The following is a 14,101-nucleotide window of genomic DNA, read 5'->3' on the forward strand; positions in this document are numbered from 1 at the left end:
TTTGAATCCGGATTCTGTCAAAAAATTGCTCATTTTAGAATCCACCAAATGCAGAAAATTCACAAGAATATCGTGGATGCCTGGTATTGTATTGGTCACATCCTGGACATTGGATCTATATCATTGGTCTACATTGGTTTTTGCTTCTTTTTATTGGCTACGCCATGCACGAAAATCGGCCATTTAGACGATTTCTTGGCGGCGATTGCGCCGGGCTTACAAAATACGACGCATTCCGCTGCAAGCTTAGTGCGCCATTGTAGCGTGATCATAGACGAAGATGTACATGTAGCTACATATCATATAACTTTACTGGCGGGAAAGATATCCTTCATCACTCAAGGTCCATTCGATGTTGCAGCTGTTTTGACGAACACATTGCGTTGTGCAAGGAGAAATACAAGTAACATTGGTACCGATTGAGATACAAGTAACTGCGTGGTATCTAAGTTTACGCCGTTCTGGTCAGTTGCATACACATCGGTTGTTGACTCAGCGAGTGCGGAGCCCATTCTGCGCTGCTGGAATATAATTCATCTCCCACGAAGATGAGTACGGTCTTAACTAGTTAAATAGTTGGCGATGAAGCACCATGCGATGGACCACTTGGTCACATGTGGTCACGGCGGTGACTTTTTTTTACAGTTAATTAAACACCCCAAAACCCCAGAAACCCCAAAGTCATGAATACAAATTATTTCTGAAAAGCAGAATAATCCCTCCAAGAAACCAACAATATCGATGGCCGGATCTGGACCGATGGTTTCGTTTTCGCGCGCTTCCACCTTTCGACGCTTCATTCAGATGCGAGCAGACAGCACAGCGCCACCCGCGCCGAACACCGACGTCTTGTTCAACACGAGGCAAGTAACGGTCGCACCCTGCACTGCACCGACGCTGTCCTGGCAACTGTATGCGATTCGTTTGTCCCTCGTAGGAATTCCTTTACTGTCGTGCGTCGGCCTATCGTCGCTTGTGCACACACATCCGCCGTGCATTGGGCTCCTCTCGACGGCTTCGCCTGTGGGCATGTCAGAGGAGCCCAATGCGCGTTAAACGAGACTATGCTGCTGCTCACATGCGCATATACAACTACTACTTTGGCGTTAACCCCGTGTATGGAAGCGATAAATTCCGTCGCCGCTTTCGAATGGTCAGGCCTCTGTTCGAACGCATCATGGAGGGGGTTTCCGAACAGGACAGCTGCAGTACGAACACAGCCCTACAGCCATGGATGTATGTACAGGGATGTGTTTCCATCACCAACAAACTTGTTGCATTGTCCCAGTATGTTACCGGGTAGCTAAGGATCGCGCTGTGCGATTGCAGTCCGGGCCGAAATAGGTGCAATAGTTCGCCCAAAACTGCTCGGCCTTTTGCCCGCTCCGCTTAGACTTATCGTGGATATGTTCAACCACGAACGAACAAGCTGGCAGTCCTCGTCAGTGGTGAAGTTCGCACCTCGCCCGTTGAAAGTGTCAGTACACTGGTATGCAAATGTCGGTGCTCAAATACATGCGTTTTATTGGTGTGATTTGTGGTTTATGATTGGCTCCTGTATTTTGCCGTCGGGTGGTCACAAAACGGTTGGCCATGGAGTCCAACATGCTGAAAAGTGGCAAGCGTCACCCAGGGCGTAGGTATACGTATAGATACTGTAGAGATATACCACCAGTAACTTACGTCTCCTGTAGTATGGTTGGGTTTTTGTCGAAATTAATCGCCAGCTGGGTGAAATATATTGACGAAAACTGAAATTACACGACAGCTCGTTGAATTAAACCGCTGGCTTGGTGAAATATAAACGTGAAGTTTGAGGTCGCCACGAAACTAACATTAACTGTAAATGGAGGTAACGTTAGCCGAAAATTATCGGTGATAGTGAAAAAAAGCTGAAATTAACCGCAAAAAGGCGTACTCCCATAACCCATAACCTCTGGGTATTCGAACATTTACAAAACTATATTTCACCCATCTACAAAAAACGGGGAAGGCCTACACTGCAGATTCCACTTAGAAGTGACCATGTGACAGTGTTCTTGCACATTTGACACGCGAGCTGTGTCAACATCACAACGCATCACTCATATGCCCTGCACATCCAACACACTGTTAGAGTAGTATGTGTTCACTTTCTGCGATGCCCGAAGTGTATTTTCTACGAGTGTCAAGGTCCTTCAATTGCACCTTCCATCACAACTGCACGCCTTGCTCTGTCATAATCAGACCTATGTATGCATTCACCGCCGCGCTCGAAAAAAGTGTCCCGTCGATGGGTGCACGCAGTACCGCCGAACCAGACAGTAATTCCCAGTTCCACTCTTGATTGCGCAATGACGTCCACTGTTGCTTACGCAATCATTTCACTTGTTCTTATTATGTCATACTAGGAGTCAAGTGCAGTGTAGACCAAACCAACACATTCCAGCTGGGGGGTTAACAGTACCGGTAAGTTCATTTCAGTGGTTCGCGATAGATGTAACCACTGATAATGCACCTTAACTCTGGGAATAGCAACACAAGGGGCCCGGGGATCCCGATGTTACGGGGCTACTGGTTGTTTTGAAGAGAATGATTGCGTGCACCGTGGAACTGCTGCCCTCAAGCTCAAGGAGTTATTCCGGAACCAGTGGATACCGTACTGTCTGGGCCACACCAGCAAGAAACACAAGGGGCCGATGCTAAAGGGCTACTGGTTCTTTTGATGGGAAATGATCACGTAAGCACAGTGGCACTGTTGCTTTTAAGGAATCATTCCCGAACCAGTGGATACGGTCTGGGCTACAACAACTTACACCCGTACAATTCCATAATTAAAATAGTTCCAATGTTTGTTTGACCCGAAATACTATTTCAATGAGATTTATAAGGAACTTTAATGCTCAGACCACCACACTTCTTACTAGGGGTTAAGTGCATCTCAGTGGTTAGCAATAGCTAACCACTAGCGATGCAGTTAACCCCGGAGATTTAGCATTGTATGTACTCACCGGGGGTAGGACGGAGTCCCAGGTTACAGGGCTACTGGCGAATAGGTGTATACGGATATAATAATTCCCTCATTGAAACAATGTTTCGGGTCAAAACAACAGTGTACTAATGAGGGAATTATTCCGTACACCTCCATTGTTCGAGTGAAGGCCAGTCACCATATTGTACCAGCCAGGTACAAGTACCAGTATTGTGGAGCCTGTCGCGTTGCACTTTCTACAAGATTTTTAGCCCTTTGGAATAAATACTACATCAGCCATGGTCGTGGAACTTGGTCGACAGCACTGACTGGGCGATCCTTCAAACTCTCTTCCACGATAAAGCCAACCAAGTTTAGGTAGTAGTATGCTCTGTGTTTGCTGGTGCACGGTGCTGACAAAGTGAGCTTTATAGTGCCGCCGGACGGGGGGTCCAATATTACAGTAACGTTAGTGGACGGGAGACCTCGGATCCTTAATATGATACAGTACTAAGACCCCTGTAGGATGGAATTTCACGAAATCAACTCGTTACGTACTACAGACCGAAGTCGGAGCAACGGTCTGTGTCGAAATTCAGCAGCTCCCAACCGCACAGACAGGTGCGACTTTTCGACTCCGAGGGGGAAGGACTTTGATCGTATTTCTGTCAAATGTACCTAATTTCGCTCAATTCACAATGGCGAATTCGTCTATTATTTCACGTTTCTCAAATGTCTTGGTACTCGACACTGCATTGCAAACGCAAATGCACCTAATTACTGTATGTACAGTACCCATGGTACACGCCAACTTCAACGTGAGCTACAAAACCACATGTCCCGCGACGCCTGTCCCATGTTCTGATGTTTGCTTGCAATTCAAAATAAAACCGATCTGTGGGGATTTTTGACCACTTGGATCAACTTGCTCACGTGGACTTGAGCTGGCAGTCCACTTCGTCCCCTTAGCAGTCAGTACTCGTCGCTACCCGAGCTTACGATTGTGTGAAAAGTGTTTTCCATGTCCCAGAGCTTAAATAGATTAACAGTTAGATGGATAGAACTCTGATGCTAATCGCAACGCTGGTGTCCTGGGTCGTTGTAGTCGCCGTGGTGGTGGTTGTGGTGGGTGACCAAGGGGAGCAATTGCCAGTCGCAGCATCGTCATCTCGGAGTAAATCACGCACTATGGCCCAATCTGCCAAGTCCATTTTCCACGATGTTGCGGATGTGGTTGTGTTGTACGCGAATGCCAGCGGTTCCAAGTTGCTGAACGACCCAGATGATTCCATGTCATTCAAATCGTGGAGCGCTTGGCCGTGTTTTCGAATGGCAGTAGTGTGTCGGGCACAGTAGCCACCAGTTCGCCGATAATGCGAGCATCCATCGAGGAGGCAGCTCTTTCGAGCACCGTGGCGGACGCATCGCCCTCGGGCATAGGCTTGGTTGCGGCAGTGAGGTGCGTTGCATTGACTGCGGTTGCGATGGAAGATGCATTTGGCGCTGCCAGACTCGACGGCATTGCGGCACTCGTAAAACAAACACTTGATCATAGCGATGGAAAATCAAAAGTGTTGCACGGCACAACCTCAAAATCAAGGTGTAGTATAATACTACTTCGAAGTACGTAGTATTATATACCAGCTGTCGCGTTACGTCTGGCTCCAGGAGCACATTCCCTTGACTAGTTGTCCGGATATGTGGATTCCGCAATGAAGTCAACCGAGAACCCCAGGGCTTTTGACAATGACACAGCGATGCAAGATACAACCATGTGCAGTTTGGCGGGTATTCCGCTGAGTGCGTTGTGTTTCGACCGCCCACGGATAGGACTTTCGACAATAAAACATGGGGATCCCGTATCCGGATCAAAATGGGTTTACGTATGTGGAAAATGGGAGTAATCTGCCCATGTTACACCCACCCCTAACGGTATGTGAAAAAACATCCTTAACTGTAAGTTGTAGTACAGTATGGCTACGACACTACATACTACTAGTATGTAGTATACCATACTAGGTATAACGTTAGCGCGTTATTGCAAGGGCAAAACCAATTGCGCAACGTGCGACAAACTGTTCCACGGGTGATGTGGACCTTTGGTATGGAGTACTGTGCTTGATTGTACTACCACAAGAAGTGAGAGTAGTACCATATGTGTTCTGTCTATTTTGTGTTGGCGTTGGCGACTTGACAGTGAACTTTTTCAAATTGCTTGCCAGATGGTGTGTTAAATCATCATGTCAAGACTTGCTCGTTCCTCACCTTATCACAATCTCACTTTCTCACCATGTATTCTATGTTATTAGCGAGCGCATGAGGCCCTGTATAGAAAACGTATTGAGAAAATAGTACGCAGAACTACGTAGTATATCAATCAATAGAGTAGTTCCTAGTACTCCGGAGTACTAGAACTGTACGAATTATTAATACTAGTACTATTAATAGTACTGCAGTTCGTACAGTACGTTTTAATTTGAGTGGTGTGATGTTTAATATTTTCAAAACTTTACTCGGAGTAGTACGGTACAGTACTACTGTACTTGAGACGTGTGATGCAAATAATTCGCCACCCCTGGAAATCGGGGAATTTTGAGAAACTTAATTAGCCAATCAATGCACTCGAAGTTTGCACAAATAAGTACTACAGTCCTAAGGATTACCATGGCAAAACACCATTATCATGTCAGCTAGGGGTTAAACCACCTCCAATGATTAGCGATAGCTAACCGCTAGCGATGCGCTTATCCCCGAGAATAAAATTATACTTCGAAGAATGTGCCCACCTGGGGTAGGACGCAGTCCCAGGTTACAAGGTTTTATCTCAGTATGAGTGGTGGATTGTCGTCGTATCTAAGGAATTCCCCAACCCAGGGTATTTTATGTATTCTGCAGGGTTTAACTCCTTGTAGGGGAATTAGCCTGGAAAGGCGACACATTAGAACCAACCTCGGAGCCAAGATTTGATGGAATTCGATTGCTCGCCCTCACAGCCAGTAAAATATTATCGTGTACAGATTATGTCGGTACTTATTGGAAGGAATCGTTGCCGCAAGGAGTCTGACGACAACCGCAGCTTGCACTTTGAAGATTGGTTTGACAGGTTAACGCTTTAGCGACCCCTTTCTTGCCAACCATCCACACCTAACGTTAGTTATTTCTCACCTAATATGTGTCCTAGGTGCTACAATATCATGACGCTTCAACGATGGCAGGTGTTTTGCTGAAACTGGAGTGCGATCTGTACTCTAATGACAGGTGAAATAATTCCCTGGGAGCAACGGTTTCACTGGTGCTTGCGCAATCACTCCCGTGAAAATAATTAGTATCCTTGTAGCCTCACCCCCTTGTGTTGTTGCTATTCCCGGGGTTAAGTTGTATCGCCAGTGGTTAGCTATCGCTAACCACACAATGCGCTTAACCTCTAGCTGGAATGCATTATTTTGGTTTACACTGCATTTTGCTACAACACAACTAGAACAAGTGAAATAATTGCGTAACCAACAGTAGTACTGTTGCAATCAAGGAATGGCTGTGTCAGGTGGATAGGGTGGAATTTACGTTTTCCCAGCAGAATCTCCTGTACTACTATTGTTACAGTCCAACTAACTCTGGAATTCGCGTGAGGTTACTACCGTTACACCAAATAAGCACAGCGCATTCGTATGCCGCACCTATAAGGGCATTGGGGGCGTATTCTACTGTCGACCGAAATTTGACTTTGTAGTGATTGTCCAGATTAATCGATCATTTCTTTAGTCGCAGCGTGGAGTCCGAAACTTTGCAAGTTGCCATCTGTGGTAAGGTGGAGCATGGTTCAGAGGAGGTCGGTCAGTAAGGGCTAGGATGTAGCCCCAAACAACTTGTAGTACTACTGAGTGTACCGTACCGTACAGAAATTACAGCGTTTGCTACGAAACGAATTTGAGGAATGTTGTATGTATAAAATACACTATGCAGTACGACAGCGAAAGATCTTCGACCTTAAACAGAGACAAAACCATTCTAGACTTCTCAGCAGCACCTGGCGGGGCTGCTCGCCTACTGGACAACGAACCTAACTCGTTAGTCTTCTTCGTCGCAGTCCTTCGCTTGAACCCAGTAACTGAATGACCATTCAACGGCTGCACGGGTCGGGAGTTGTTGTGATGAATGACGTTGGGCCACTGCTTCAATTGATACTTGGAAATTGTATGGACATATTCAAGACGTCCCACTCGGCGCCTTCCGAGTACGGGGGGGTGGTCAACGACCCCGAGTACACGCTGCTTTCGCCTAGCGACCCAGGGTTGAGCCTGGCCCGTTGTACGTTTTGCCAGGGTTTTGCAGCGGGCGAAACCCCGGAACCCTTGTTCTTGTCGACGTGCACAAAGTGGACTTTGAAGAGGTATCGTTTCCCCCCGAGGGTGTGTTTGCTGGGGGCGTCGGAGTGCAGTTGCAGTGACTTTTACTCGTGGCAGTTGAGGGCGGTCAAGTGCGAGTTGGCTCCAGCCGACTACGTCAGCTTGACAGTGTGGTCATCGTGCAGGAACAGGGAGGGGGCGTTTGGAACGCCATGGACACGTTGCCTCGGTTGGCGTTGAGGGTGTTGGACGTGTTGATGGGGGATTGCCTTCTCAGTAGTGGCGATGGCAGGCAAGAAAGCAGGCTTGGTGTTGGGGAAGGTCGAAAATTCTATTCTGGGGTAAACGGAGGCACTAGTAGAGTCCACTTCAGGTACCTGTCGGTGTGGGAGTTGGTTTCGCGTAGTCAAAGTCGTGATATGTGTATCCATACGATTGAGGTAGGCCAACATACAGGGGAGACATCTGCATCTCGCAAACGAGGAGACATTGATGACCTTACAGTTTGGTGATTGTGATTGGATATTTGTCTGGCCGCGAATTTCATTTGACCAGGACTTAGATGAATTTCCGAGGCCAAGTTCGCTGCACCCGAATTTGACGGTAATAACACTATACAGATGAAGTTGTAATGACGCTAGGCCAATTTCCAAAGAGGAAAGATGTATATGTGAGCCAGCTGCCTTGACCAACATCGCCACTAATGAGAAGTCAATCCCTATCAACCTGTCCAACACCCTCAACCGCAGGCCAACCGAGGCGGCGTGTCCGTGGCGTTCCAATGCGCCCCCCTCCCTGTTCCTGCACGACGACCACACTGTCAAGCTGACGTAGTCGACTGGAGCCAACTCGCACTTGACCGCCCTCAACTGCCACGAGTACAAGTCACTGACACTGCAACTGCACCCCACGCCCCAGCTAACACACCCTCGGGGGGAAATCATACCTGTTCAAGGTCTCGCTAGTCCCACAAGGTGCTGCTAAGGAGTCTAGTAATTTGAAATGTTTGTCTGTGGTCAAGGTCTAAGAACTTTCGCTTACTTTCGCCGTACTGCGTACTATGGTAATGCATCGATTAGTTACACTATTTTTGGCCATGACTTTAAATCCCAGTAGCTCGAGAACGAGAACGATTATGACGCTAACGTAGATGGCCAATTTATGTTGCACTTGAAAGAGACCTCGTCGTAGAATGTAACTTACTCTAGGACCGAGATTTCAATTCTGAAAAGTGCTGCATGAAGCCGAAAGGGTGGGCATTCTTCTGATTATTTAGTCGGCGTGACAGTGATTAGACTTCAGCTTAGCGTTCATTTGCTTCGATTTCCACTCATGTTAAGGCAAAATAGGAGGGACGGTTTGTGGTGTACGTTTTAAGCATAAAATATGTACGCTGGTTTTGCTTATATTTTGGCGATTTCATTTTTCTATGTAGTGATTCGATTGGCTATTCCAAAATTCAACCAACTTCATTGGCCAATTTGAGTGCACCTTAAACTGTCCTGTGCACCATAAACTGGCCATCTACGTATCATTGAGTATGATTGGGGGAGATTTGTATCGAATATTATATGTTTTGAGCTTTATGGTCACGGCTTTTGAGGTGAACCAATTCATGACTCTCCTTAAAAACCTTGATGTTTGTATCCGTTTAAAATAATTTGATCAAAAATATAATTGCATTCAATTCGCAACACGTAATAAAATTATACATTAGTCTAATTAATCTAATTAGTCTGCGTAAAAAAAATTCAATCACATTTTAAGTCACTGCTGTCTGTATGTGCCAATTTAGGTCGTACGAAAATGCACCAATCATAGATCGTTATTTGAATATGCACCAATCATACATTGAACCTCTGAATTTCTATTCACAATGACATACAAAAAGGAAGGTTAAAATATAAGACTTAAATTGGCACTCAAAATCATAGAGGTTCCGTGTCTATAATGGTTTCCAGCCAAATATATAGGGCATTCGCCCAACTTAACTGCAAAAAGGTGTAGTACAACTTTCATTTGATTTAAAAAAATGGGCATATCTCCGTCTTGCTTCATCGTTATCGAATTCTAAATAGTCCTAAAGGTAGAGAATTCCCTGGTGAACAACGCATAATTAAATTCATATGCCCTTGGACAGCTTCGAGTCCTTGGCCATTACTACACCTAGCCCTTATCACGTAAACCGTTGCCATAATTAGTACGGGCCGCACTAATTTTCAACCTCGTCACCAGACCTACGGCACATGTACTGTACATGTATTAGTGCGGACCGCGCCAATTTGAATATTGAGAATTAGTAAGGATTATTATCTGTGATTTTTGTATGTGGGATTTGTCATGAAAGTCACATCACAAATCGGCATTGATGTAAATAGTCAATAATGCAGACACATCATGTACAAGGGTTATTACACTACACTTATGGATTTCTATGATTACCAGAGCAATTGGGCTTCGTGGCATACATCCCAAACACCCAATATTCCACAAATTGTCCGCACTAATTACGTACCAACCACAAATTTCTCGAATTCCATCACACATGTATTAGTGAGGACCGCACTAAATCCGAATCCATACTAATTCTCAATCCGTACTAATTACGGTCATCGGCGTACTATTAACAAGTTCTAGTACTACTGTACGTAGTACTGTCGTACACTGGTCCATTAACCAGAAAAAGCAAGGTGAAACAGGCATTTTTGTATGCTGCGCAAGGTGAACCACCTTGCGAACTCTATAAATAATTCTGAAATTATTTAGTTTCAATTAAAGCTATCTTCAAGTTTGTATACGTGATTTATATTTTTCATGTGTTTATCTGGTTTTGTAATTCGCATGGTGAACTTTCAAAATTGATCAAATATGTCCAATCAGATGCCGTGAAATCACGAAAATCGCTTTCGTAGATTCATCATGCACGGAAGTACGCCCAGTGCGATACTTTCTACACTGATTGGGGAGAGTGTGGTGGCGGTTGATGCAAGTCATCACCACCGCCGTCGTGGGCGTACTCCGGTTCGTCCAATGGGGAGCAGGCCAAGGACACCACGAAATCTGCTTCGACAATCGAAAACATATGGCCATCCTTCGACCATCCAGTCCGTGTCGGTGCTGTACACCGTCCCTAACTGATGAGTTCATCCCGACTATTTCCAATGTGTTTTCCCCCGCACCTAACATTATGTTGTGCACTCGGTTGGGTCACCAACGCGGTGGCGCAAGACGTCTTGGTAGCACCTATCGCAAGTGCTAAAACGGCCACTTCAGCACTTGCGATGGGTGGCACCAAGACGGCTTGCGCCACCGCTCACACAACCGCATGAGCACACGAGGCAGAATTCTCCGGAGCATCACACGAAGCTTAAAAATTCAAGCGTCCAAGTAGTAAGCTCAACATTGTGACCTCTCCTGCCAGTAGTATAACCAATCGAATGTAAGAAACTAGGTGTGATGGACGCTTATTGGATATTAAGAGGAAGCAAGGTAGCTCACCGTGCGAATTCCATAAAGTCATTTCTAATCTACAGTACTGTAGTACAGTGTCAAGAGGGGCAAAATAGGCCCAAGCACTTAGAGGAGGAAAGGGAGGGTAGCGACCGGGTACTGCGGATGTCCAGGAGGACAAGAGCGCAAAACAGGGGAAAACCAAGAGTGAATTAAGATGAGTGGTGTGGAGGCTTCCCCGCTAGCTAGGTGGAGGCCGCTGATTGGTCAGGCACTGAGGCGCACATACGAGGACATCCCCTATTACTAGTAAGTGGAAAGCACCCTGCAATGTGCGCCCACTTGACAGCTACAGTACTACAGTGTACTGTATAATACAAGTCGTCGAGTTTTTCTGGCAAACACTGTAGTACTTACATAGCGACGAGGTGTCGGGGACTACTTGTACTGTACGTCACGATCACCGCTTCCTGTGCATATTGATACACTGCAACCATGGCAGCGACCCCGACGCCCCTTGGAGACCTCATCCAACAAGATACACTCTGCGCATATATCATCAGCATGGCCCCCCAGAGACCTCGCCGACCGAGCACGTTGGCACGGATGCAGCCACTAAAACACATTGCCATGATTGGCTGAAGTATTTAGCCAATAATATGCTCGACAATGATATTGTGCAGAAATTCGTGTGGGTGAGGTTGGAAGTGCATTCCATTCATGTGCTGGGGGCGGGCTCTTACCTTGACCTTTACATGATTCACGAGCCAGCCAGTGGCACGTTTCAATTCGCGACTTTCTCATTTCGGGTAATCCATGGACAATATATCGCGGTGTGACTTGATACGAAGACGCTGACATACTAGTTAGTTAGTGTATACGCCAGGTACATGCATGCAAAAAGTAGTGTTCTTCAAGCCCGTAACTTAGTACAGTAAGTTCACGACGTATATAGTACTATACATCGATGTGTACGATACATGTAGATGAATGGCTGTCAATGGGGTCAAGTGCCGCGCACCCGTCGAGCATTACTCCGGCGTGGTACAATAATTCCGCGATTAACAGTGGAAACAGCGGTACTGTTTCATTTCCCAGAAAATACACCAAACGCTGTATCTTTTGCGTGTTTATATGGGGCTTTGTATACTCGGACCACCTCGCCTCGTACCAGTTAACCCCGAGGATTTATTCATAGTATTATACCAGAATATACTCAACGGGGGGTAGCCAGGTTACAGGGCTACGGGATAGGAAGGGATGCATAATTTCATCAATGTGACTGAGAAATGAAACAGTGAGACCATTTTAGTCGGGGAATTAGCCTCCCGGTGTGCTACAACAATACAGTACAGTAGTACATGAACGCATGAAATTTAAAATTCAACACGAGAACTGATCCTGGCGTATCCCAGACACCCATATTAAAACCAAGTCCAAGGGCAAACGGTGTATTTTTTGCGTTCAATTCCATTGCCCACCTTTTACACCAAATCGGGTGCGATCGATCCAATAGTCTACACGCGGCGTTGACGAATTCCCTATGATCTTTGATCTTTGCAAGTTTGTCTTGGTATTGCGATATCTTTGCTAGGGGCGTTGTGTATTCCAAAGGTTAGCCATGGCAAACTGCTGGAAATACAAAGAACATCCCCCAGTGAATGCGCCTTGCATATGTATAAACCAGATTATTGGCGGGGCTTCCCAGGTTACACAGAGGGCGACTACAGTACTTGTGGTAAATCCCCCCCGTCATATTCCTTCAAGAAGCTAAAAAAACAGGCCTACAGTACGTACGTCTACAACGACGGAATTGATCTGTCATGACCACCTGTTACATAATCCACTCATGGACTAACTGGCCGGTCAGTCGATGACGTGGCAGCATGTGGTGCCTGCAATTGCAAACTATCCCGAAACGAATCAGAGAAACCCCGGCCCACCACAACAGGCGACGCAACCGTATAACCGCAGGTCCTCTATCAAACGAGTGTAACTTACCGTCAAATTGTACATAACGTTACTAGATTGCTGCTAAGCTTACCAGTCGTCACAATTCAATTTGCATTCCCCACCACCACCACCATCACAAGATGAAGTTTCTCGCCTGTGTCGCAGCGATCGTAGCCACCATTGCGTCTGGCCAAACGCTCAACGGACAGTCCCCCATCGACTTGCCCGTCAACATTAAGGCACAGCCGAACAACGGCAAGTTTGCCGTCGACTTTAACAAAGCCCCTGCTGTGGTGCTACACGACGATCACACGGTCAAGGTAACGTGGTCGGCTGGCCTCGACTCGCACTTGACCCTCAACGGGAACGTGTACAAATCGGTGCAACTGCACCCCCACTCCCCCAGTGAACACACCCTTGGGGGGAAGCAGTACCCGTTCGAAGTGCACTTTGTACACGCCGACAAGAACAAGAACCTGGCCGTCGTTGGAATCTTCTTTGACTTGGACCCACAGAACAAACCTAACAAGTTCCTCGATCAAATGTTCCGTGGATTTAGCCAGCTCCACAATCCCGGCGACAGCTACAACATCACCAACTTGAACCCTGGCTCGTTGGATGTCGACGAAAGCAACGTGTACCGGTACTCGGGGTCGCTCACTACGCCCCCGTACACGGAAGGCGTCGAGTGGAATGTGTTGCAAGAGGTGCAGACCTTGTCCAAGGAGCAACTGACGGCGTGGTTCAATGTGATTCATCACCCCAACGCCCGCCCCGTGCAGGCACTGAATGGTCGTTCGGTCACGTTGATTCAAGCGGCCGATGACTAAACATCGTAGTAGTTTATGTGTTGAACTGGCTTTGATATGGACGGGAGGTTGTCGTTAAACGAGTCGGCCAATGTATATATATTTTGTTTTACGTTTTTAGTAACGTTATGTTCCACCTTGTTATGAACATAGTTTTGATAGTTTACTAAGTTACTTGCTGCAAAGAGGAAAGCCCCCCTGCATCCAAGTATACATCCTTGGGATCGAATAATGGTCGATTTGGCCCTTCAGGTACTTCCACGCATTTTCCAGTACTGTAGTGCAATACTATGAGAAATTAGATTACTCCGGCAGTACTCCGTAGTACTAATGCTACATACCATGGTAGTGTAGTTGTTCGACGCACAAGTATCGGTAGTACTACGTAGTACGTAGTAGTATAATTGTAATACTCCTACTGGGGTACTGTACACTTGAAGTAGGCAAAAACATCGAGATTGAAATGTACAGTACAGTACATGTAGTTCATTGAGCAAGTTGACAAATTTGTTCATTGTTGTACTTTGAACGTTTACAGTACTGTACAGCTGTAGTGAGTAATGTCGCATGGGGGGGACGGGGGGGCGGGTTCCGCA

General features: G+C 46.4%; 4 protein-coding genes across 4 annotated transcripts; all 4 read left to right on the plus strand.

Moving 5' to 3' along the window:
• Positions 1-741: 741 nt before the first annotated feature.
• On the plus strand, positions 742-1,056 carry H257_16457 (hypothetical protein; the record flags this gene model as incomplete). Its single annotated transcript, XM_009844885.1, has 1 exon — positions 742-1,056. The coding sequence occupies one exon, from the start codon at positions 742-744 to the stop codon at positions 1,054-1,056; it is 315 nt and encodes a 104-aa protein (XP_009843187.1).
• Positions 1,057-3,975: 2,919 nt separating this feature from the next.
• On the plus strand, positions 3,976-4,506 carry H257_16458 (hypothetical protein). Its single transcript, XM_009844886.1, has one exon. The coding sequence runs from the start codon at positions 4,004-4,006 to the stop codon at positions 4,304-4,306; it is 303 nt and encodes a 100-aa protein (XP_009843188.1). The 5' UTR covers positions 3,976-4,003; the 3' UTR covers positions 4,307-4,506.
• A 2,637-nt stretch (positions 4,507-7,143) lies between these two features.
• Positions 7,144-8,277, plus strand: H257_16459 (hypothetical protein; the record flags this gene model as incomplete). The annotated part of the gene is made up of 2 exons (XM_009844887.1): positions 7,144-7,461; positions 8,128-8,277. The coding sequence occupies 2 exons, from the start codon at positions 7,144-7,146 to the stop codon at positions 8,275-8,277; spliced, it is 468 nt and encodes a 155-aa protein (XP_009843189.1).
• Positions 8,278-12,836: 4,559 nt separating this feature from the next.
• H257_16460 (hypothetical protein) lies at positions 12,837-13,526 on the plus strand (the record flags this gene model as incomplete). Its single annotated transcript, XM_009844888.1, has 1 exon — positions 12,837-13,526. One exon carries the CDS (start codon positions 12,837-12,839, stop codon positions 13,524-13,526), a length of 690 nt encoding a protein of 229 aa, XP_009843190.1.
• Positions 13,527-14,101: the final 575 nt, after the last annotated feature.

The sequence above is a fragment of the Aphanomyces astaci genome, assembly GCF_000520075.1.
Source record: "Aphanomyces astaci strain APO3 unplaced genomic scaffold supercont1.86, whole genome shotgun sequence".
Lineage (NCBI taxonomy): Eukaryota > Oomycota > Saprolegniomycetes > Saprolegniales > Verrucalvaceae > Aphanomyces > Aphanomyces astaci.